Below are 23,973 nucleotides of genomic sequence, written 5' to 3'. Positions count from 1 at the left end.
AGTTGTTTAAAATCACATGCTATCGTGAAACTTTTTGACTTTACTGTCCCTTTACCGTCTATACTTGCAAAAGGTGCCCAATCCATGATGTCTCACACATCAAATGAGAACCACTACCTGGAAAAAAATAATTACAACTGCAACATGTAGGAAATATGCTTGCCAAAGGGTTAATGTAAATGTTTATAATTGTAAAAACATGTCCAGAGGTGGAAAAATATCACTATAGTTTACTAGTCAGGGAAGAAAAGTTACTAGTCCAGAAGAAAAAGACACTAGCCAGAAGAAAAATACACTAGTCCACACAATGTAAACAATAGGAAAAAGGTCACTTTTTTTTACTCACCCACAGCATTTTGTTACTTGTCCTAGATTAGTGGAAATTTTAAGCTCTGTGCTTGTTTTGTTAGGGTGACGTAGTCTCTCTGGATAGAATAAAAGGGTTCTGCAGGGGCTGGCTGTGGGCGTTAGAGAGGCGTGCCAAGAATTTTACGCCTACACCTTAACCCAGCATGCACAATTCATAAAGACTCTATTCTCCCTGTAAATTATCTTGTCTCATGGTCTTTTCTGTCTTTTTGAAAATTGATGAGGTTGTCTTGTTTATTTTTGTTTTTTTATCTTAATTATTTCTGTTTTCATTTTTTTGTTGTATATTTTAAAGTAAACTGGCTTTTAGAGGGAATTTTTTTTTCTTTTTAATTCGTTTGTGTTCATAAAAAAATCTATGATAAAAACAATAATATAGTGCATAAAATCAAGGATATGTGTATCACTTTTTTCCACTACTTGTTCTGGATATTTGTTAACACTCCACGTACCTTAATGAAAAAAAATATGAATAAACTGTTTTTTTTTATTGAATCTAGGTCAATATCTTGGGCTATGCAGCCTATAAATAATTGTATGAGCTAATGCTCTCTGTATTTCATTTTTTTGTGTATTTTTAATTAAAAAGTTAAGAAAAACACAGGGCAGAATAATAAATATCAAAGGAATACATTTTAATTTTAATGTAAAAACTGTGCAGGTATTTCAATTATTACACAAATAGCTTACGCACATTGAACAAAGTTACATTTAAAGGGACATGAAACCCAATTTAATTTCTTTCATGATTCAGATAGAGCATGTTATTTTAAACAACTTTCTAACTGACATATCTAATTTGCTTTGTGCTCTTGGCTGCACATATATGCGTCATCTTATTGGTTCACCCAATGTGTTAACTAGCTCCCAGTAATGCATTGCGGCTTCTTCATCAAAGAATAACTAGGGAATGAAGTAAATTAGATAATAGAAGTAAACCTGAAAGTTGTTTAAAATTGTATGATCTGTCTGATTCATTAAAGAAAATGATTGTGTTTCATGTCCCTTTAATACATTAATTCCATGTCTCTGGAAACTTTTACTACCCATTTTTTTCCAAGTAAGAAGAATCATATCTACACATCACAATTAACTCAGACAACTCAAACTTGATAGGTCTTTATGTATAAATCATTTTAAGAATGTAAAGTTTGATATGAGCTTCCACGTAATACTCACTATCCTATTATTTGCCAATTTAATTACAGAGAGATCAGCCCAACACTGAGCAGGTATGGGTGCAGAATTCCTCTTGTATAGCATGGGTAATATCTTCATTAAGTCAAATCTCTTCCAATGTTACTAGCATTTGTGCATTTAACTATTGCTTTTCAGCTGTCTGTGGCAAAGTGCATTAGGCTTCATCTCCTAATTATGGTACCTTTATAATCTTATTGTTAGTAAGGTTAGGTTGATCTATCAGTTGCTGTTTTGCTTCTTTACTTGCTATTAGCTACTTAAAGGGGCAGGTATTTCTTTATAACATTATTCAAGCTAATTAGTGAGGCATAATCTTAATTTGTCAATTTCTCTTTTGCGTAATTAAGTTAACTCATACTTTTTCACAGTTTTAGCTATAATCTCAACTCTTTACATAATACTCATCCTTTGGGGGAAGCAGCTATTGACATGAATCTTTTGTTCCCTGTATCAAAATCCACTTGGACAGTAAAGGCAAAATTAAACTTTCATGATTCAGATAGAGCATGCAATTTTTTTTTTAATTATTTTATAAAGTGGAAACAAAAATACAATATTTGATCATAATTATACATTCATTTTGATTTGGAACCATACCACATTACTGAAACAAAATACTTTTCATCCCAAGTAAAAAAGACAGAGAAAAACAAAAGAGGACAGAAAAATACCAAATCCTCTTGTATATCTCCTATAACTTAGGAGTTGATAGTCTAGGCAATCATATTAAAAACTCTTTTTGCTTTAATTACATAGTAGAGCATGCAATTTTAAACAACATTCCAATTTACTTCTGTTATCAAATTTGCTTTGTTCTTTTGGTATCTTTTATTGAAGAGTAAAACTAGTCAGGCTCATAAGAGCTCAGGAGTGTGCACGTGTCTTTAGTATTCTATGCCAGCAGTGTTTTGCAACATTATTTGTAGCTTTGTTAGTCAATATTGCAAAATACTGCTGCCAGGGGGTGCGGAGCCAACTGCCGAAGAGGATAGATGTGTTTGAGCAGAGCTTCTGGCTTTTGGGCTAAAATATGGAATATACCGTAATGTTATAAGCCTCAATTTCCCTACTATGCCATCCAAGTGTCCATAGGCACTCACATAGGAGCGCAAGACAGACAGGAGCTCTATGCAGAGGCTGCACACTAAGCTTGAGCCCTTCAACTCCGTCACACGGTTAGCATCGCCATTTTAACTGCCTGGCCCACTCCCTTTAAAGTCGATTGAAGAACCAGTGGACTACAATCTACCATCTTCCGGATGCCTAGACCTAAATAGCCACTTATACTCTGCATCTCTAGGTACAGCGGCAGGCAATTTGCTTGTTGTGCTCGGGGTGCAGTATCAATATGGAGGACTGGGAGCTGTCTACACGTCGACTCATAGATGAGCACTTTCAGAACCTTGAGACGGACCTTACCTCACTAGTTTCAGCCCTGATACTGCGTCCAATGCAGTCTACAAAAACCTTGCATTTTCTGCAGCAAGTTGGTGTCGATGCCATAACTACATGCGCACCTCAGGGAGGGTATGAAACTGCCTCAGGAGGTCTGTTTTTGGAGTCCCTGTGTTCCTGTCAGGAGGAGATGATGGCCGGAAGTGAGTTCTCCTTTATGTGGCCCGGCGGTGGCTCAAAATATGGATAGACTGTTAAATTTAGGGGTAGCTCTGCCACAGGGCGCTTCAACACCTGGCGTGCTCGCTGGCATTGAACATGTTTTTTTGCATAGATCTGGCCAGTTGGAGACTCCTGTACAGGTTGCATGTGCGATATCCCACAAATCTGCAGGAATTGTTGCTACTAAAGAGACACCATGGCCCAAACACGGACATTTGCATTCTTTGGGAACGTTTCTTTGTGATCGACAAGGCATGATATTTACACTGAGCTTGACTTATCATGAAGTAGGTTAATCACGCTAACAGTAGACTGCTTCCTGTGATAATGAACAACATATTAGATACGGACAATTACCCCATCTTAATGTTTCTTATATGCAAGTTTGATCACTGTCATTGTTCATGTTTTACAAGTTAACCTAAGTTTTATATTTAAAATGTACCTATAGGTTCCATAGATATATGATGGTAAAGCATTTTACAGTCTACTTTGTTTATAGTTATATACTTTCTCTAGAAATATAAACCTCTGCTGTTTATATATAGGTTCAGACTAAATTTTGGCAGACAGTCTAGCTATGTAATTGGTAAGCCTGCAGATATTTTGTGTGAAAGAGAAGTTATTTCCCAGTCTCTGTTTGCCACTGTATAGGCCTACTATGAAAGATTTCAGTTACAAGTATTTCCTTCAGTGAACACCTATGTAGCCCAACAGAAAACATGTTTTGCAATATTAGAGTCAATTGACCAAACAGTTCTGAAACCAACACTTATTCTCTAGATCTGGTATAGGACAAGGCTTTAATGAAGAATTTAAGCACAGCACATTCAAGCTATTTGGTATATCTTACTATAATTAAGCCTGTTAATTTTGTGCTTATTTATCCTTGGTTATTCAACTTGAGCTTAACTTTATACTATATTGTAAGTCCCACCATATAGACCTGGGGGCTGGAGTCTGGACTGAGAGTGTTCTCACTTTTCAATTTTAGCCATCTAGGTTAGGGTGTCATATGCACATACTTAAATCTAAGCTATAGTATTTCATATTCTCCTCTCCCTTGGTAATAGATATATATATATACGTTAGTGGTATGATCCTTCTGTTCCTGGGTGGTGGGCCCACATCCATGTGACAGAGTACCTTTTTATTCAGGGGGGAGATATTTAACGGTTTAATTAATTACCCTCGCATTTATCTATTTACATTTTGTTTTAAACTTGTGTAACCCACTTACTACCCTATTCCTCAGTGCCAATTGAAGACTCCTGTTGTTGGTGGATGTCACCTTTATTCTGTTCGCCCCGTTCATTTACTAGTACCTTAGCTAACACATGTCCAGATTTAGTGTAAAATACACTGCATTATCCACACCCCACAATTAAAAGCTAGAGTTTGTGCGGTTGGTTTTTCACATTACCTTAACTAGTTAAATATGATATGGCAGGCTGAATTCAGGCCTTTATGTTAAAAGGTGTTAGGAGAGCACTTATATTCAATTATTTGCCCCAACTTTAACCCCTCGCATATACAATACTCTGGCATTTCTAGAGGTTGTCCAGAGGCGTCTTTTGCTTACCATACCCAAATTACCACCTCCTCCCCCCTCACATAATAAACCTCCTTCTTTAGGAGGACTAAATACGCGGTTTATCTAGTTTATACCGCACCATACCTATCTTCCTTATAACTAAATCTTGCAGTTCAACATAACATCGAGCTTTGTTGCCATTCTGAGTTTAGCAAGATTGTCCAGCATTTGCCTTTTTACAAGCTGAATGAACGCAACGCAACATACTTACATATTTTACTACATTACTTATTCATAGGAAAGAATTCCTCCTGTATAATACACTAAACTTATCAGGATCCATGAGTGGTCCCTCGTGTTATTGGAGGAAATTATACTTATCAAAAAGAGGTTCTAACTTCAATGCATATTTCAACATTCATGCTGTTTTGGATTTTACTTTAAGATATTTTCATAATGTAACAGCTAGCAATATGATACTCCTAATATTTGTTGTATATGATTATATTATTGTACTTGCTGAAAACCTCAATAAAAATATTTAAAAAAATATATATACTGCTGCTATAGAGTACTAAAGACACGTGCACACTCCTGAGCTCTTATGAGCCTAACTAGTTTTACTCTTAAATAAAAGATACCAAGAGAACAAAGCAAATTTGATAACAGAAGTGAATTGGAAAGTTGTTTAAAATTGCATGCTCTATCTTAGTGTGTCCCAGTCCTCAGGACCCTTAACAGACCACATATTCATTATATCTTAACTAGAGCACAGGTGAAATAATCAGTTCACCCATCAGCTGATCAGTTCACCTGTGCTCTAGTTAAGATATAATATGTGGCCTGTTAAGGGTCCTAAGGACTGGAGTTTGGAAACGCTGCTTTATACTAATTATGAAAGTTTAATTTTGATTTTACTGTCCCTTTAACAATTGAGTGTTAGTAAACAACCTTAAAACCTTAATCAGACGAGTCTAGAAACAAACCAGTAGGTCTAGGAAACTGCCCTACAGAATCTTCTGACATCTAATCCATATTTGCCAATTTTCATACTATTTAAAGAATATATTTACTTGATTACACTAATCAGTTGATCCATCATGGCTGAAACAAAAATATTAGTGTGTGGTATTGTTAGGTTTTTTTTATATAGAGAACTTCATTAAAAGGTTGATAGTCGCCAACTTTGCTTGTAAGGATAAGATTTAGCGTCAAAGTTCCCTACATTATGCTGCAACTATTTGTCAATACACCCAGGATGATTAGACAAGTAGATTTTCTCTCCCACATAATAAAAATGAAGAAAACATTTGTAACAGAAAATATGAAGTATATTTTTGACAAATAATTAGAATCTACAAAATGTGTTAATGTGTCTAGAAATCTCTTGAGGGCAAGGTTCTGAGTAAGGTTTTTCAGTAACTACTCTGAGTTGGTATATGCTTGCCCTGCGCTAATCTTCTAGCAGTGCTTTATTAATCTATATTTAATATGTAATAATTGTTTCCTTTTTCATGATAAAGCCAAGATAAATACATACTGACTCTTATTTTGTATTGTAGTTTTTCTGCAGGGGTTATATCTCATTTGCGTAAACAAAGTTATTGGGATTATCGTACATTGTGTTGTGACAGCACTTGAAGCTACTCATGATTGGTTTGTAGTTAGTTATATTCATCAAAAAGTTTGTACCACTCCAAGTGGAAAATGGAATGTCAGTTTGGGAAGACTAAAAAATAATAATTGTGTTTTCAGAAAAAAAAAAAAAAAAATATATATATATATATATATATATACACACACAGGTATATATATATATATATGTGTGTGTATGTGTGTGTGTGTGTATGTATGTATGTATATATATATATATATATATATATATATATATTTGTATGTATGTACTGCCATGATGAAAACAGAAGGGGAAGTATACATTTTGGGCAACAGTACATGCAGGTTCACATAGTATTTTTCATCTTGGTTAGTGCTTGATCGCTTTACATTTTGCCTCTCCTCCTATCTGTTGTTTTTTTCTCTTATGCCTAGTTGCTGTCATTCATAGGTTAGGCATACCCACCCACCTAAGGGCTAAAAATACAGTCTGTTTATTTAGATTAGCTTCATCTAATACCATGAGAATGAAGATACTTTTATAATAGAAATAAATTGTAAACTTTTTTTAAAATGACATGCTCTTTCTGAATCACAAAAGAAAAAAGTATTTCATCGAGTCCATGATCTATTACTCCTGGGAATTACTCTTCCCTACCACTAGGAGGAGGCAAAGATTCCCAAACCTCAGGAACTCTATAAACCCCCTCCCACATCACTGGCAACTCAGTCTTGTCTATGCCTCTGCTGGAGGAAGGTAAAGAATGAAGATGTGCATATGATTCTTCAGTGAGAGGGGCTTTCAGTCTATGTTGAGGCCTATTTTCCTCTCAGAATGCAGTGTTTGTCAGAGGAATGTATATGAGGTATGGGCTCTTTTTCCCCTTAATGGGAAATTTTGCCACAAATCTTCCATAGTTTGCCTCCTCTTATGGATCTACAATTTACTAATATTCCATAACCTCTGCTGATATGTTTCAGTACTGGTTTGGCTTTATACTGTTTTTTTACTAGTAGATTAGTATCTGTTGGTAAGTATATTTTTATTTATATGATACTGTTTAGCCTTGTTTGGGCAACTATAGTTATATATTTATTTTATATATAGAGAAAAATTAACTAACTGTTATTCCCCTTTAAATATTTTGCACACATTTTTTTTTTGCCGAGCAGGGTTCAGTTTACTTTTTTTTACAGCGTTTTGTTAAGTTCTGTGTGCATTGGCATAGCGCACATATGCTATCTGGATTGCACACATTGGGGGTTTTCACGCACAGCGGCATTTTTTTCTGCGCATCGGCTGTCTAGTTAGGTTAGCGCATGTATGCCCTTTTAGTATGCTCATGTCAGGTTTTGATGGCCTAATCTCCTTTTTAACAGTATAGTTTTGCTCACCCCTCCTTCTCAGCTAACTGCTACCCAGGCTTCAGGTGGAGTCTACTTGTCTCCTACTTTATTTTTATCGGCTTTTTAACTAGTCTCTCTAAGCAGGTTTCTAATGATTCTGCCAGTGAAGATTTTTTGTTTCTTTTAGGATTGCTCAAGAGTGCTTATTCATTTATTTGTGATGCTGTATTTGACATTAATAAGATTAATGTCAAGAACATGTCCTTGGCAGTCCTTTCTAGAAGAGCTTTATAGCTAAAGTCCTAGTCTGCTGATTGTTTGGTTCTGATTTGGATTCTATAATTTCTACAGTTACTAGAGGTAAGGGCTTTTTTTCCTTAGGACAAGAAGTCCAAGGGTAAATCTAAAGCTTCCAATCGTTTTAGTTCCTTTCGTCAGATCAAGGAACAGCAAGTTAATTCCTCCTCTTAGAAGCAAGGTTCCTCTGTTCCAGCCTGGAGGCCTAATGCTAATTGGAACAAACCTAAACAAAACAAAAAATCCACCCTACTTCTAAGTCTGGATGAAGGTGTGGTCCCCGATCCAGAGTCTCTGGAAGTGGGCAAGTTATGTCTTTTTTTCAGGAGGCTAGGTTCCAGTATGTTCCAGATCCCTGGGTTTTAATATAATTTTTCAGGGTTATTGGATAGCTTTCAGAACAAGGCCTCCCCAATGAAGTTTTTTCTGTCCAATGTTCCAAGGAATACCTTAAAGGCCCACACCTTTTTTTCAGTTAGTTTCAGATCTAGATACTATTGGAGTGATTGCTCCAGTTTCTTTGCAGAAACAGGGGATGGGATTCTGTTCAAATATTTTCTTTGTTTCAAAGAAGGAGGGAACTTTCAAACCAGTTCTGAATCTAAATACTCTGAACACATTTATCAGAATTTCTTCTTTTAATTGGAAACTATTGGTACTATTGTGCCTTCTGTTCAGCTACGCCAGTTTATGTCCACAATAGATTTCAAGGATACTTATCTTCATGTTCAAATTCACAAGGAACATTTTCAGTTTCTGAGGTTTGCCTTTTTTGTTGCTCTACCATTTGGTCTGGCTACAGCTCCAAGTATTTCTTCAAGTTTTGGGTGCCCTGCTGTCTGTGATGAGATCTGAGGGTATTGCAATGTACCCTTACCTGGACGATATCTTGGTTTAAGCTCCATCTTTTCATTTAGCAGAATCTCACACCAACAGACTGTTGTTGTTTCTTCAACAGCATGGTTGGAAGATCAATTTTCCAAAGAGTTCTTTGGTGCCTCAGACAAAGGTTATTTTGGTGTCAGTTTGCCTGAGCCTTCAGTTTCTCTCTTTTCCTTCTGTGGCTCTTTGTATGGAAGTACAAGGTCTTGCAGCTACAGATGCAATTCCATTTGCTCAATTTCACATGAGACCTATTTAGCTTTGTCAGTGGTTCAGGCATCATACTCTGATGTCTCAAAGTTTTTTCCGGATCACAGAACAAGTTAATCCCTGACTTCAGTTCATTATTCAAGGGACTTATTTTGCTTGTCCTGGACTGTGAACACTACAAATGCAATAATTTAATTTAGGGAGTTGTTTGGGGGTCTCTGACAGCACAAGGGGGAACCCTCAATTCCCTAGCCAAGAGGGAAGTGTCTCAAATTCTCCTAAAGGCAGAAGCCAATTGTTGTTGATTTTTTACAGTACATTTTCTTTAAGGGAATAGCTGGGAAGCAGATTTTCTCAGTCATCAGTCTTAACATCCAGGGGAATGGTCTCGTCACCAGGATGTGTTCATTCAGATTGTGGGTCTTTGGGGTCTCCCAGAAATAGATCTGATGGCGTCTTGGTTAAACAACAAACTTCCCAGGTACTTTGCGAAGTCCAGGGACCCTCAGGCGGAGTTTCTGGATGCTCAGTCTAATAGCTTGTTGGTGATTTCAGCTTGCTTATCTGTTTCCTCCTCTGCTTCTTATTCCAGATAAGACTAGAGGAATTATCAGTAATTCTGATTGTCCCTGCTTGGCCTTGCGGGATTTGGTAAGAAGCCTGTGACAAGGAAGATTAATCATAAGGTCTGGAAGGCTTTTATTTCTTGGTGTATGTATCAAGGTTTTTTCCTGGTATTCTTTTAGAATTCCTAGAATTTTGCAGTTCTTACATGTTGGTTTGGATATGGGCCTATCTGCAGTTCTTTGAAAGGGCAGATTTCTGCTCTTTTAGTTTTGTTTCATTGGAAGATTGTTGATCTTCCTGACATTCATGGTTTTGTTCACGTTTTGGCATGAATTAAGACTTGTAACCAAGCTAATTTATACTCCCTGGAATCTTAATTTGGTGTTAACGTGCCATAAAACATGTTAAGATCTGTGTATATCCTAAAAGGGCTAATTAAGTAAAAATAGTTTGCATAAAAAATGTTGCTCGCAAGTATTTTTTTTTTTTTTTTTTAAATAAGCAAAATTAGTTACATAGCCATGCTGTCTGGAGTAGTCTGATCCACCCCATCAGTGTTTAGGTACAGAAACACAGGCATTGTATTTCACAGCAGCTTATTTGCTTCTAGGCATGCTCCAGCAGATAATTAGTGTCTACTTCTGCATTCTACCCAAAGCAAAGGTAGATATAGATACAGCCATAGAAGGAATTGTGTGGGGGGAATGGAGCTGTACAATTCGGAAACTTAAAAGAAAGGGTTAATGGCGAGGCACTGCAGTATACATTTGCAGGTAAAGTAATTAAAGTACATATTATTATATTTTGTCTATCCTAATTTGTTTTATGTCCTTTAAATGTTTTGCAGGCTCTTCCATTTGAGCCTATGCATTTAGTAGATATTAAGCTTCTTTCTTGGAAAATGTTGTTCCTTTTGGCTATATCTTCTGCTAGACAAGTATCTGAATTATCTGCTCTTTTAAGTGATCCTCCTTTTCTTATTTTTTTAGGATAAGGCAGTTTCTTAGGACTAGTTTTCTTTCCTCGTGCTGTATCTTTTGTCTCTATCAGACAGGAATTTGTTGTTCATAGGAGCAATGGATTGTGGACTCTCACCACCTATATAAAAGAAAACCTGATAAATTATTTTGTTTCATGGTGGTGAGAGTCCACGAGACTCAACCCTGTGTTTTAATGGTGTTGGTTTTTAATTACGCTCATCTTTATTCCCTGCACCTATTTGTTCGCTCTTGATTTTTTCCTACCTCTTTGGCTTGACTATATGTCAGACTGAGTTGCGAGTGAGGTAGGAGGGGTTTTATAGCGTTCCTGGGGTTTGGGAATCTTTGCCGCCTCCTAGTGGTAGGGAAGAGTAATTCCCAGGAGTAATAGATCGTGGACTCTCACCAACATGAAATAAATTAATTTACCAGGTAAGCATAAATTATATTTTTGTGTTTTATGTCCCTTTAACTGTGATTTAAAAATATTGTTTTATTATTTTTTTACAGAATGACTAGCAAAGAAGCACATGTAGTCATTTATTAACCATTTGACTTCATCTTGACCACCACTATGGGATGAACTATTGTGATCAGCATTTTAGTAGGTCAATGGCTGAGTCTTGGCAAAAACTCAAACTTAAAGGGACATAATACTCATATGCTAAATCACTTGAAACTGATGCAGTATAACTGTAAAAAGCTGACAGGAAAATATCACCTGAGCATCTCTATGTAAAAAAGGAAGATATTTTACCTCACAATCTCCTCAGCTCAGCAGAGTAAGTTCTGTGTAAAAAGTTATACTTCACCTGCTCCCAGCTGCAGGTAAAAATAAAAAAAATGAAGAAATGAACAGCAGCCAATCGGCATCAGCAGTGCTGAGGTCATGAACTCTTACTGTGATCTCATGAGATTTGACTTAACTCTCATGAGATTTCATAGTAAGCTTCCTTTACCTGATTGGTGAAATAATAGGAGAGTTCACGAGGCTCATCCTTTCAGCTGTCCCAGGACAGACACATAAAATGCTGCTTAGAAATCCTTTACAATGGGAGGTGGCTACTGAGGAACTTTTGAGGTAAAATATCTTTCTTTTTTACATAGAGATGTTCAGGAGATATTTTCTAGTCAGCTTTTTACAGCTATGCTGCATCACTTTCAAGTGTTTAAACATTTGGGTATTATGGCCCTTTAAGCATCTAGCAACTTTGCCAATCTAGAAATGTAAAACACATTAATTAGCAGAGATCCCTTTCAGACCACCTTTATCAGTGGCTTTTAAAATGCACATTTTATGACTGACACAACATGTAGAATATTTTGTTCAGATATTTATTGGGAATTATTTTGTGGTATAGCTTTATATTATTAGTAGAACAGATAAAATATCACTCACAAAAAATCACACACTCTCATTTTAAATTTTTTTCAGGAAGCATTTCAGGAAGGCTAGAACGTTTATAGATGATATACTTATGTTTCACTTCACAGGATGTCTCTGCCAATCAGTGCCACTCACCTTGAGCTAAACCGCCAGAGCAGTGAGCTCTTCATGGATAACTGCTTTTCTCCGCTTTGCCAGAGGATGGGGGTTATGGTGGCTTTTGACAAGTTTGAATACTTTACCAGGTGAGTGTACACCACCAGCCTATGTGTCTTTTCTAAATGTGTGTGCAATGCATATACTATAATTCACTGTAATGTACCCTTAGTGAGTCAGTTGTTATACATTTAGATGAGACAGTTACTCATTATGCACAAGTAGTTAATATTATTGCTCTTTGATTCCTTTACCTGTGACGTGCCTGACTCACCAATGGACTTCTTAAAGAGGTTGTATCAAGCATTGTATCAAGCATTTTTGGTTAGATGTTTATTGATGCCGTGGAACTTATGTGAGAAACCATGTACTGCATTAATTCACTTATAAGTTCAATGACAAAATCTTGAAACTATTGTTTAGTAAAACAAAAATATATTTTAGTCATATCATTTAAAAAAAAATCCAATTAATAATGCTTTAGTGATATATATATATATATATATATATATATATATATATATATATGCACTCTCACACTCCATTCCACAACTTGAGGGTGCTTGAGTGGATGTTATCGCAAATAAATACAATGGACCCAGCACTCACTCTTCATCTGTGAGGAAGGGGAAGGTTGTTCCCTACCCCAAAACGTCACTAATAAATACACAGATGAAGAGTGCTGGGTCCTTTGTATGTATTATCACACTTCCGGTTTCAGTGGAACACATGGCGTGCGTTCCACTGCGCAACATAGGAACTGAACTGAAGCACACAGGTGATTGGTATTTGTTTGTAATTAGTTGTGAAACACTATTTAAGATTGTGATGTGACACTTTGTTTGTATTCTGATGAAGGGGTCTGTGTGAACCCCGAAACGTTAATACATTTTTCTTGTTGACTCACTATAAAGAAGACCTGAGAGTGCATTTGTTTGCTACAGTATATATATATATATATATATATATATATATATATATATATATATATATATATATACTGTATATATATATATACTTGTTTGTGCAGGCTTATCCCTACATGTTAATATTATAAAGGAAAATAGCTGTGATTGTAGAGACCCAAATGGATACACAGATCTTTTATTATTTGTCTGCATCTCTTTCTGTCTTAATATTCTCTAATTAAATAGTTTTGAAGTTACTGAAGTGTAGAGGGGTACTTTAAAACTCATATAGTGATATGTTGCTGGCACCAATATTTCTTTCCTAAGATATGGTGAGTCCACAGCTTGAATAATTACTGTTGGGAATATCACTCCTGGCCAGCAGGAGGAGGCAAAGAGCACCACAGTTAAACTGCTAAGTATAACTCCCTTACCCACAACCCCCAATCATTCTCTTTGCCTTCGGTGCATGGAGGAGGTGAAGTTTAGGTGTCAGAAGATTTTTTTTTATTTCATCTACAAGCAAGTTTTGGGGTATAGCCGTATTCCACGTCATTCCATGCAGTCGAGTAGTGGTGGCTTTAAAGCAGTTAAGAACTTGTAAAGAGGTACTTACTGCATTTTCCTAACAATTGCTGCCCTAGTTTAGAAAGTCAGAGTTGGCTACTCTGTTCTTTCTTTTTCAAAGGTCTATGTGAGGAACTGTGTCCTCTCATACCTTGTAACTTTCTACATGCCAGACAGCGGAGCAGGTAAGTGCTTTTTCTTCCAATTGTGGAGACCATGCACTTATCAAATTAAAAACACTGCTTTTTTTGGGGGACATAGGTAATCCTGTTGTATGGGTTACACTGGGGCATGAAGCAGGCACTGTAGCATGTGTGAGACTAACATTTAAACTCTTTTAAAAAAGAAAGGGTAAAATTGTTTTTATTAGGCTTTATTTTCTGACACATATTTACTTGATAAAACAATACAGGTTTAAACTGAAAGTAAGGCTGAATTTTCTATTTCAGCAGCTTATTCATTTTCTCTTTTCTTTAAAATAAAATGATGCAACATTTTAAACTGTCAGGTTTGAAAAACCGGTTATTTCTGGTACTCAGTGTACCAGGAAGTAGTGCCTCTTTGTGTCGCAGCTGTAATTTGAGCTTGGCAGTTGCGGTCACATGACCGGCTGTACTTTATAACGTTTCTGAGGAAAAGGTTGTTTTTCTCCATTTCTGAGTGATCGGTCTTAATTGGTAGTGATAAGACTCCTCAGTAATTGAGGTGTGGGGTTGCCTGAGGGGTATTTTAGAAGTTTATTTGATGTTTATTAGGGTCAGTTCATGACAACCATAGACCTAAAGGATGCGTATCTTCATATTTCTATTTATAGGGACCATCACAGATTTTTGATTGCCTTTCTGGACAAACATTTCCAGTTCGTGGCTCTTCCATTTGGTCTAGCCACACCTCTCAGAATTTATTCAAAGATTCTGGGGGATCTTTTGGCAGTAATCCGTACTTGTGGAATTGCTATGGCACCCTACCTGGACAACATATTGGTTCAGGCGCCATCTTTTCAACAAGCAAAATCTCACACAGAGATATTGTTGTCTTTTCTTCGTTCCCACGGATGGAATGTGAATCTGGAAAAAAGCTCCCTTTCCCCTGCTACAGGAGTAGTGTTCTTAGGGACTATAATAGATTCTCTATTGATGTAGATTTTTCTGACAGAGGTCAGGAAATACAAAATCATTTCCTCTTGCCTCTCTCTTCAGGCTACTGCTTATCCTTCAGTGGCTCAATGTATGGAGGTAATCAGTCTGATGGTGGCTTCCATGGACATCATTCCTTTTGCTCTATTCCATTTGAGAGCTCTCCAGTTGTGCATGCTCAGACAATGGAATGGCGACCATGCAGATCTATCTCAAAGAATAGAGTTAGATCAGTTGTCAAGGGACTCTCTCCCGTGGTGGATTTCTCAGGAACATCTGTCTCAGGGCACATGCTTTTGGAGACCTTCCTGGGTGATCGTGACCACGGACGCCAGCCTGCTGGGCTGGGGAGCAGTCTAGAACTCGTTAAAAGCTCAGGGCCTTTGGACTCAGGAGGAGTCTGCTCTTCCAATCAACATCTTGGAGTTGAGGGCGATTTACAATGCTCTATTGGCTTGGCCTTAGTTGTCCTCAGTCCAGTTTATCAGGTTCCAGTCAGACAACATAACCTCTGTGGCTTACATCAATCACCAGGGAGGAACTTGGAGTTCCTTAGCCATGATGGAGGTTACTCTGATTCTTCAGTGGGCAGAGACCCATAATTGCTGTATATCTGCTATCCACATTCCAGGAGTAGACAACTGGGAAGTGGATTTTCTGAGCAGACAGACTTTTCATCCCGTTTTCCAGCTTAGTCCTCAAATGGGGGATGCCGGAGTTAGATCTGATGGCGTTCCGTCAGAACGCCAAGCTTCCAAGGTACGGTTCAAGGTCAAGAGATCCGCAGGCTGTTCTGATAGATGCTTTGGCGGTTCCTTGGGTTTTCAGGTTGGCATACCTATTTCCCCCATTTACTCTCCTTCTACAAGTTATTGCTCGTATCAAGCAGGAGAGGGCGTAGGTGATTATAATAGCCCCTGCATGGCCTTTCAGGATCTGGTTTTCAGACCTAGTGGAGATGTAATCTCTCCCACCTTGGAGACTACCTCTGAGGAAGGACCTCCTGATTCAGGGTCCCTTCCTTCATCCATGACCATGATTCAGGCTTGCAAGCCTGTTACTAGAAAGATTTACCATAAGATATGGCGTAAATATCTTTATTGGTGTGAATCCAAGGGCTACTCTTGGGGTAGGATTAGAATTCCTAGAATTTTATCTTTTCTTCAGGAAGGTCTGGAAAAGGGACCCTGAAGGGTCAGATTTCTGCTTTATCAGTGTTACATTAATCATTTGAGAGTCTAGGAGGCCCGTTATTCCATCTACTCATTATTTTCGTCTGTTTGCAGGTGTTTCTAAGTATCATAATTATTACTTACAAATTCTATACTATGTCCATTGTATATATATATGCTAATCACGGTTATATTCCTTCCTGTATTTCATTGGGGTGGTTATACTCATCAACGGTTTATTAGTTGTATGAAGAGGGTGTGTTTTCATTTTTAACCTATCAGGTTTCAAGTACTAGTATTTTAACAGGTGTGACACATAGGCACTACAGGCTAGTATGACTATGGCTGTTTAGCCGAAAAGCGTAAGCCAATAGTGCCACACCACTTCACTTCGTTCATTTGTTTGTGTGGTGTTGTATTCCTTTCCTGGATGTGAACTTTTAATTGGAAAAGAATAAATTTTGATTTTTACTGTAATCCAGCGGATCCCTATGTTTTTTTCTACTTATCAGTTTTACTACATAAACGTTTGGCGGATGTACCAAACGTGCAATCTTTTTGTCGGGCCTTGGTGAAAATCAGGCCTGTCTTCAAGTCTGTTGCTCCTCCTTGGAGCATTAACCTTGTTCTTAAAGTTTTACAGCTGACTCAGTTTGAGCCGTTACATTCCATAGACATTAAGTTGCTATCCTGGAAGGTTTTGTTTCTTGTTGCTATCTCTTTTGCTCAAAGAGTCTCAGAACTCTCAGCTCTACAGTGTGATTCCTCTTATCTTATTTTTCATGCCGATAAGGCGGTTCTTCGTACTAAGTTAGGTTTTATTCCTAAGGTTGTTTCTAATAGAAATATCAATCAGGAAATTGTTGGTCCCTCTCTGTGTTGGATGTTGTACGTGCTCTTAAATTCTACTTACAGGCGACTAAGGATTTTCACCAGTCCTCTGCCCTCTTTGTTTGTTTCTCTGGGAAACGTAAAGGTCAGAAACTACTGCTACTACTCTTCTTTTTAGTTACAAAGTATAATTTGTTTGGCTTATCAGACTGCTAGACTGCTTTCCTCTTCTTGGGCTTTCAAAAATGAAGCTTCTGTGGAATAAATTTGCAAGACTGCAACTTGGTCTTCTCTACATACTTTTTCCAAAATGTCCAAATTTTATATTTTTGCCTCGGCTGAGGCTTCTTTTGGGAGAAAGGTTCTTCAAGCGGTGGTGCCTTCTGTTTACGATTGCCTGTCTTGTCCCTCCCTATTTATCCATGTCCTCTAGCTTGGGTATTAGTTCCAAAGAGTAATTACTCAAGCCATGGACTCACCATATCGTAGGAAAGAAAAACAAAATTTATGCTTACCTGATAAATTTCTTTCTTTCTGTATATAGTGAGTCCACGGCCCCACCCTTTATTTTAAGACAGTTGTTCTTTTGACTATAACCTCAGGCACCTCTACACCTTGTGTTACTCCTTTTTCTCCATTTCCCTTTGGTCGAATGACTGGGGGTTGTGGGTAAGGGAGTGATACTTAGCAGTTTAACCGTGGTGCTCTTTGCCTCCTCCTGCTGTCCAGGAGTGATATTCCCAACAGTAATTACTCAAGCCGTGGACTCACCATATCCGGAAATAAATACATTTATCAGATAAGCATACATTTTGTTGTTTGTTATCATGGAAGCATTATTAAGGTGTTTAAGGGAAAGCTGTGGGATATAACGTGCCCAACTCCAGGTCAAGGAAAGATCTAAAAATACATTATGGTTGTGACAACATTGGTGCAGAAAAGGTGGTCATAATTTTATGGTTTTAAAGGAAAAGCAGAGAAACCCACTTAGTTCAAATAAACAGACAAGATTAATAATTTTTTTTAAGTGTTGGTTGCCTGTGTGATGAAAAACTGGTTCAGTTTATGCAACATGGTGTTGGTGTTATATAAGAGAATATTGGGGCCTACTAAAATCCATTAGATGAGCTGCATTAAGATCTATTCACACCATTAATTGTAAGAATCCCTTCTCATTTGCCTTTATTTTGAATGTATACTTTATACTGTACAGCTAATTAATGTTTAAATAATTAGTTGTTCTTGGTGTTTCAGGACATCTTAGAATTTTAGAGCCATTTTGAGTATGAGGTCATTTGTTTGTTTTTATTTTTAATATTTCCAGGAACTTTGATGAGGTCATCTCCTGCTTTGCAGACCCTCCTCTGGACAGCCCATTGTTTAGTGAAGCACGATCTACCTTTTATGATGAAGAAGACAATAAGGTTGTTGCTAGCAGATAACTCATACAAACGTTAGAACGTACTAGTTTAGACACCAGACAAGCCTTATAACATTTAGGTCACTTATCATACATTTTCATAAACTTGGGAACAAAAAAGGAAAAAAGATTCAGATGCATTAAAGGGACAGTAAACGCCTTGTAATTACAAGACATCCTTGTTGTGTTGGTGTAAAATAACATATCAATCAAGTCTAAATGTTTTTAAACCATATGAACAGTCTTTTTACTGCAATTGGGTATCAATAGCCAAACTTCACCCACTATTTCCCTAATAAGGAACCAATATAGGCTTTATTAAGCAGACAACAAGGCTAACTACAGTCATAAAGTTATTATACAGTACATTGTTTTGCAGTTGTTTTCAGTTAAAGCCAATGAAAGTATATTGCAAAGTTATTTTATTACACATTTAATATAAAAATCTCAAGGTGTTTAATGTTCCTTTAAATAAAATATTCAATCTAAACTAAAACATATAAAGTATTTAAAAACATACATTCCCAACACACAGTGCAACATTGTAGCTGGGGACAATTTGCATTTTGGGCATTGTGTCATATATGAAGTATATTGTAGCTAGCTGAGAGAGGAAGTATATAATTTTTATTTTAACTGAGCCTTTACAAGTTATTATCCAAGTGCACTTATTTGTCCCCACAAATATTACATATTAATATAATAAAATGCTTACTGTTTAAAGTGATAGATAAATGTTACATATTAATATAATAAAATGCTTACTGTTTAAAGTGATAGATAAGTGTTACATATTAATATAATAAAATGCTTGCTGTTTAAAGTGATAGATAAATGTTACATATTAATATAATAAAATGCTTACTGTTTAAAGTGATAGATAAGTGTTACATATTAATATAATAAAATGCTTACTGTTTAAAGTGATAGATAAATGTCTACTCACCAAAGATATATCTCTTCAGAACATCAGAGAGGAACCAATACACATTCTAAATGTTGCAATCCAGTCTGCTGACCGCCTGGAGGATGAGGAGCTGGTAGCCATGTTTAGAACCTTTGCACAGTCAAAGGTAAGTGTGACTTTGTCACTTTGTATACTGTGACTTTGTCATTTTGTATGGTGTGACTTTGTCATTTTGTATACTGTGACTTTGTCATTTTGTATGGTGTGACTTTGTCATTTTGTATACTGTGACTTTGTCATTTTGTATGGTGTGACTTTGTCATTTTGTATGGTGTGACTTTGTCATTTTGTATGGTGTGACTTTGTCATTTTGTATAGTGTGACTTTGTCATTTTGTATGGTGCGACTTTGTCATTTTGTATAGTGTGACTTTGTCATTTTGTATAGTGTGACTTTGTCATTTTGTATGGTGTGACTTTGTCACTTTGTATAGTGTGACTTTGTCATTTTGTATGGTGTGACTTTGTCATTTTGTATAGTGTGACTTTGTCATTTTGTATAGTGTGACTTTGTCATTTTGTATAGTGTGACTTTGTCATTTTGTATGGTGTGACTTTGTCACTTTGTATGGTGTGACTTTGTCACTTTGTATGGTGTGACTTTGTCATTTTGTATGGTGTGACTTTGTCATTTTGTATAGTGTGACTTTGTCATTTTGTATTACATTGCAGTTGTTGTTGTATTAAAAATGTGTGTCTGTTGCTAATAGGTGCACACGTTTTACCAACATTAGCTATGTTGCAAAATGTCATACAAGTTCTTTAAGCACATGTCAATGACATACTTATATTTATTGAAAATACCTGCCTTGTTAATTGGTATTGATTCTTTAAAGAGAGGGAGAATCCCACAAATGTGATCTCTGCTGTTTTTTACAATTTATCCAAAGTATATGTTAGCACGTTACCTTAGAATTAGTCATAATTTAGAAACAAGCTACTCACTAACATTCACAATGGATACCCATAGTGTAGGTGAAGGGGGCTGGTACTTCCTAAACCACACAATACAAATACCCATCAACTGAAACTCATATAGAGGTCAATAATTAATCTATGACTTCAATTTATAATTTTTTTTATTACACAATAATATTTTATTCATTGTATTTTTATGTAGAGGGGGGAACATAACATACTCATGCAATCTCGCAGTCGTATAAGTGTACAATAGTTAATATTACATTACTTTTTTTTTAACAACTATCAATCTATTTCCCCCATTTGCACATTTATTATATGTTTTAATTTAGCATATATATTTAAATAAATACCATGTGCTAGATTACGAGTGGAGAGCAAATTAGTGCTTCAGCAGGTGCATTAACTTCGCTAGAAGTAAGCTTTTTGTGCGTGTCGGATAGCTCGCGTTTTACAAGTTGAAAGTGCACAAGCGCTAACCTGACACACGCAAAAATCCAAACTGATCGCGTTGGCATAAAAGTTGAAAACAAATGAACAGCCATACTTGCGAGCAAACCAAAGTGTGCTAACCCGACATGAAATCTGAATATTTCACATATGAATGTTCTTCACATAGCAGAATATGTTCTATTTATTCTTAAAGTGAATGTCAATTTTGATGCTAAAGTGCCCGTTTTTTTTAAAATTCGATTAAAAACAGGGGCACTTATAATTCATCAAAATTTACATTTCACTCCTGTTGTGAAAAAAACCTTACCTTTTAATCTTGACAGCAGCTCCAGCTTCCTCTGGTCGTTGCAAGCCATTGCTGACGTCAGAAATGATGGATAGGTCATCCTCCAATCACGGCTTCTCCCCGGGGGAATCGGTGTCTGATTCAACGCCGTGATTGGAGGAAGCCGGATTCCTCATTTTAGACCCAGGAAGAGGCTTTGCGACGGGTGGAGGAAGCTGGAGCAGCTGTCAGGTTTAAAAGGTAAGTTTTTTTTCACAACAGGAAAGAAATGTAAATTTTGATGAATTAAAGTGCCCCTGTTTTTAATCGAATTTTTAAAAACCGTGCACTTTAGCATCAAAATTGACATTTACTTTAAATAAATATTTATATATATATATATATATATATATATATATATATATATATATATATATATATATATATATATATATATATATATATATATAGCAAAACAGGAAACAGCACTCTCTGGACTTAAGTATTAAACAGATAGTTTATTCGGTATGACCGAATAAACTATCTGTTTAATACTTAAGTCCAGAGAGTGCTGTTTCCTGTTTTGCTACATTTCACTCACTCTAGCACCCTGGCCCTTGGAGAACTGTTTGTGAGAGTGCAACTGACTCTTTCTGCCTATATATATATATATATATATATATATATATATATATATATATATATATATATATATATATATATATATATATATATATATATATATATATATGATGTTTTTGTTGAGAAATAGTTTTATTTATATATATATATATTTATATATATACCTGTATGTCTATAAATACACATATATATATATATATATATATATATATATATATATATATATATATATATATATATATATATACACACATACATCTGTAGAAATGTATATGTATGTATCTATGTTAAAGCCCTTTGCAGCTTTTTTTTCCCCCTAACACCTGAGACCTCACATCTTTGAGCCCTTATAATAACTGTCTAATAACAAATTATTTTAAAAAAAATATTGCATAAAAAAGTTATGAGTGTAACTGTACTGTACAACAGTCAGCCATAGCTCTGAAGTCACGATAACCCGACGCGTGTTAAATTTAATTGCGCTCAAGCTTACTTTCAGCTTCCGACATGCACAAAGAGACGCAATATACTCCTTATCGCTCGTGAGCAACAGTTAGTGCGCCACTCATAATCTTGCCCTATACTGTTAAATCACCATTGAAGATCTAAATATAATTTATTATAAAAGGGTTAAATTACTCCACTGACTCAGTATTGCTCTTTTCTACTTGTAGAAAAATATCTTAGTGGACTATGGACTCCGGAGAATAACCTTCCTGATAGCTCAACAGGTTAGTGAAGTTTACTACAGAAAGTATATTTTGTATAGTAAAATAAGACTCTTGCGTTTCCCTTATTCTTTAAGACCAATTCAGTTAACTTATGAAATATATCTCCAACTTGTGATGAGTAGGCACCAGAAAATAACAGGAATGAGAGCGGTTTCTCTCACTGGAGAGGACTCTCAAATCATTAAGCCTACACCATTAAGGGTTAAATAATTGTACATGGTCTTTGAATAATATGAAAGGTTTTTAGTTTAGCATGGTGTTAATAATGTAGGAGCACTGAGTAAATAATGTCCTCATGTGTGTTCTGTTACAGAGAGAGTTTCCAAAGTTCTTCACTTTCAGAGCAAGAGACGAGGTTTGTCCACAGAACGTCATTTGACTTGAGTTTAGTTTTTTTGTGAAATAAAAATGCTAAATACTAATGGAATTATCTGTTAATATATGATACTTAAAGACTACCTAATGTTATTCTCTTCCAATTATGTTTATATTGGTTTAATTTAATCGTAAATTGAAGTAAAAAATAATTTACATAAAAGTTCAGTTTGATCTGTTTTAGTCTAAACATATGATATGCTTATACATGTTATGTTTTTTTCTTTTGTGTTAAGTTTGCTGAGGATAGGATCTACAGACACCTGGAACCTGCCCTAGCTTTCCAACTAGAGTTAAGCAGAATGCGTAACTTCGACCTCACAGCAGTTCCATGCGCTAACCACAAGATGCATCTCTATCTTGGAGCAGCCAAAGTTGCAGCAGGCATAGAAGTGACAGATTATAGATTCTTTGTTCGGGCCATTATCAGACACTCTGATCTTATCACAAAGGTACACTTGTCACATGACAACAAAATTGTGCTCTTAACATATTTGTATTTGAAGGGACAAAATCAGCTCAGTTCACAACATTAATGTTTTTTTTTGTTTGATACTAATGTTATAGTAAAAACACACAGCACATACTATTGGTGTATACAATAATGTAAGTAGGTTTATCCTACTGCCAAGATGTTTCACAAACATTTAATTGCAAGGACTATTTTAATTTGTTGTTATTTCCCTTTCAAACATCATCCCAGTTATCTCTAGAAGCGGAAGCACTAAAAGGAATTTCAATCAGAGAGAAAACAGGAAGGACACTGACTCTTCCCTGCTTGATGGGCACATTTTTTTTTCTTTGGCGAAAGAAAGACCAAACTTTTTTGAAAATAACTTAAAAAACAAACAAAAACATAATTTATGTAAGAACTTACCTGATAAATTCATTTCTTTCATATTAGCAAGAGTCCATGAGCTAGTGACGTATGGGATATACATTCCTACCAGGAGGGGCAAAGTTTCCCAAACCTCAAAATGCCTATAAATACACCCCTCACCACACCCACAATTCAGTTTAACGAATAGCCAAGAAGTGGGGTGATAAAAAAGTGCGAAAGCATATAAAATAAGGAATTGGAATAATTGTGCTTTATACAAAATCATAACCACCACAAAAAAAAGGGCGGGCCTCATGGACTCTTGCTAATATGAAAGAAATGAATTTATCAGGTAAGTTCTTACATAAATTATGTTTTCTTTCATGTAATTAGCAAGAGTCCATGAGCTAGTGACGTATGGGATAATGACTACCCAAGATGTGGATCTTTCCACACAAGAGTCACTAGAGAGGGAGGGATAAAATAAAGACAGCCAATTCCTGCTGAAAATAATCCACACCCAAAATAAAGTTTAACGAAAAACATAAGCAGAAGATTCAAACTGAAACCGCTGCCTGAAGTACTTTTCTACCAAAAACTGCTTCA

At 36.1% G+C, this 23,973-nt stretch overlaps 1 protein-coding gene across 4 annotated transcripts in view; it reads left to right on the top strand.

Moving 5' to 3' along the window:
• The window catches only part of ACACB (acetyl-CoA carboxylase beta), a 350,436-nt gene that overhangs the window by 254,724 nt on the left and 71,739 nt on the right, over positions 1-23,973 (top strand). For 3 of the 4 annotated variants that reach the window (XM_053702121.1, XM_053702122.1, XM_053702124.1), the window contains 7 exons: positions 1,578-1,601; positions 12,112-12,249; positions 18,099-18,198; positions 19,160-19,267; positions 22,116-22,172; positions 22,486-22,527; positions 22,784-22,999. In XM_053702121.1, coding sequence (XP_053558096.1) covers positions 1,578-1,601; positions 12,112-12,249; positions 18,099-18,198; positions 19,160-19,267; positions 22,116-22,172; positions 22,486-22,527; positions 22,784-22,999 — 685 coding nt within the window. The remainder of the gene's footprint in view (positions 1-1,577; positions 1,602-12,111; positions 12,250-18,098; positions 18,199-19,159; positions 19,268-22,115; positions 22,173-22,485; positions 22,528-22,783; positions 23,000-23,973) is intronic. The other variant, XM_053702123.1, reaches the window with a different exon arrangement.

Source organism: Bombina bombina, chromosome 2, assembly GCF_027579735.1.
Source record: "Bombina bombina isolate aBomBom1 chromosome 2, aBomBom1.pri, whole genome shotgun sequence".
Lineage (NCBI taxonomy): Eukaryota > Metazoa > Chordata > Amphibia > Anura > Bombinatoridae > Bombina > Bombina bombina.
Note: the sequence above shows the minus strand (reverse complement) of the source record. Positions and strands in the feature narration are given on the sequence as shown.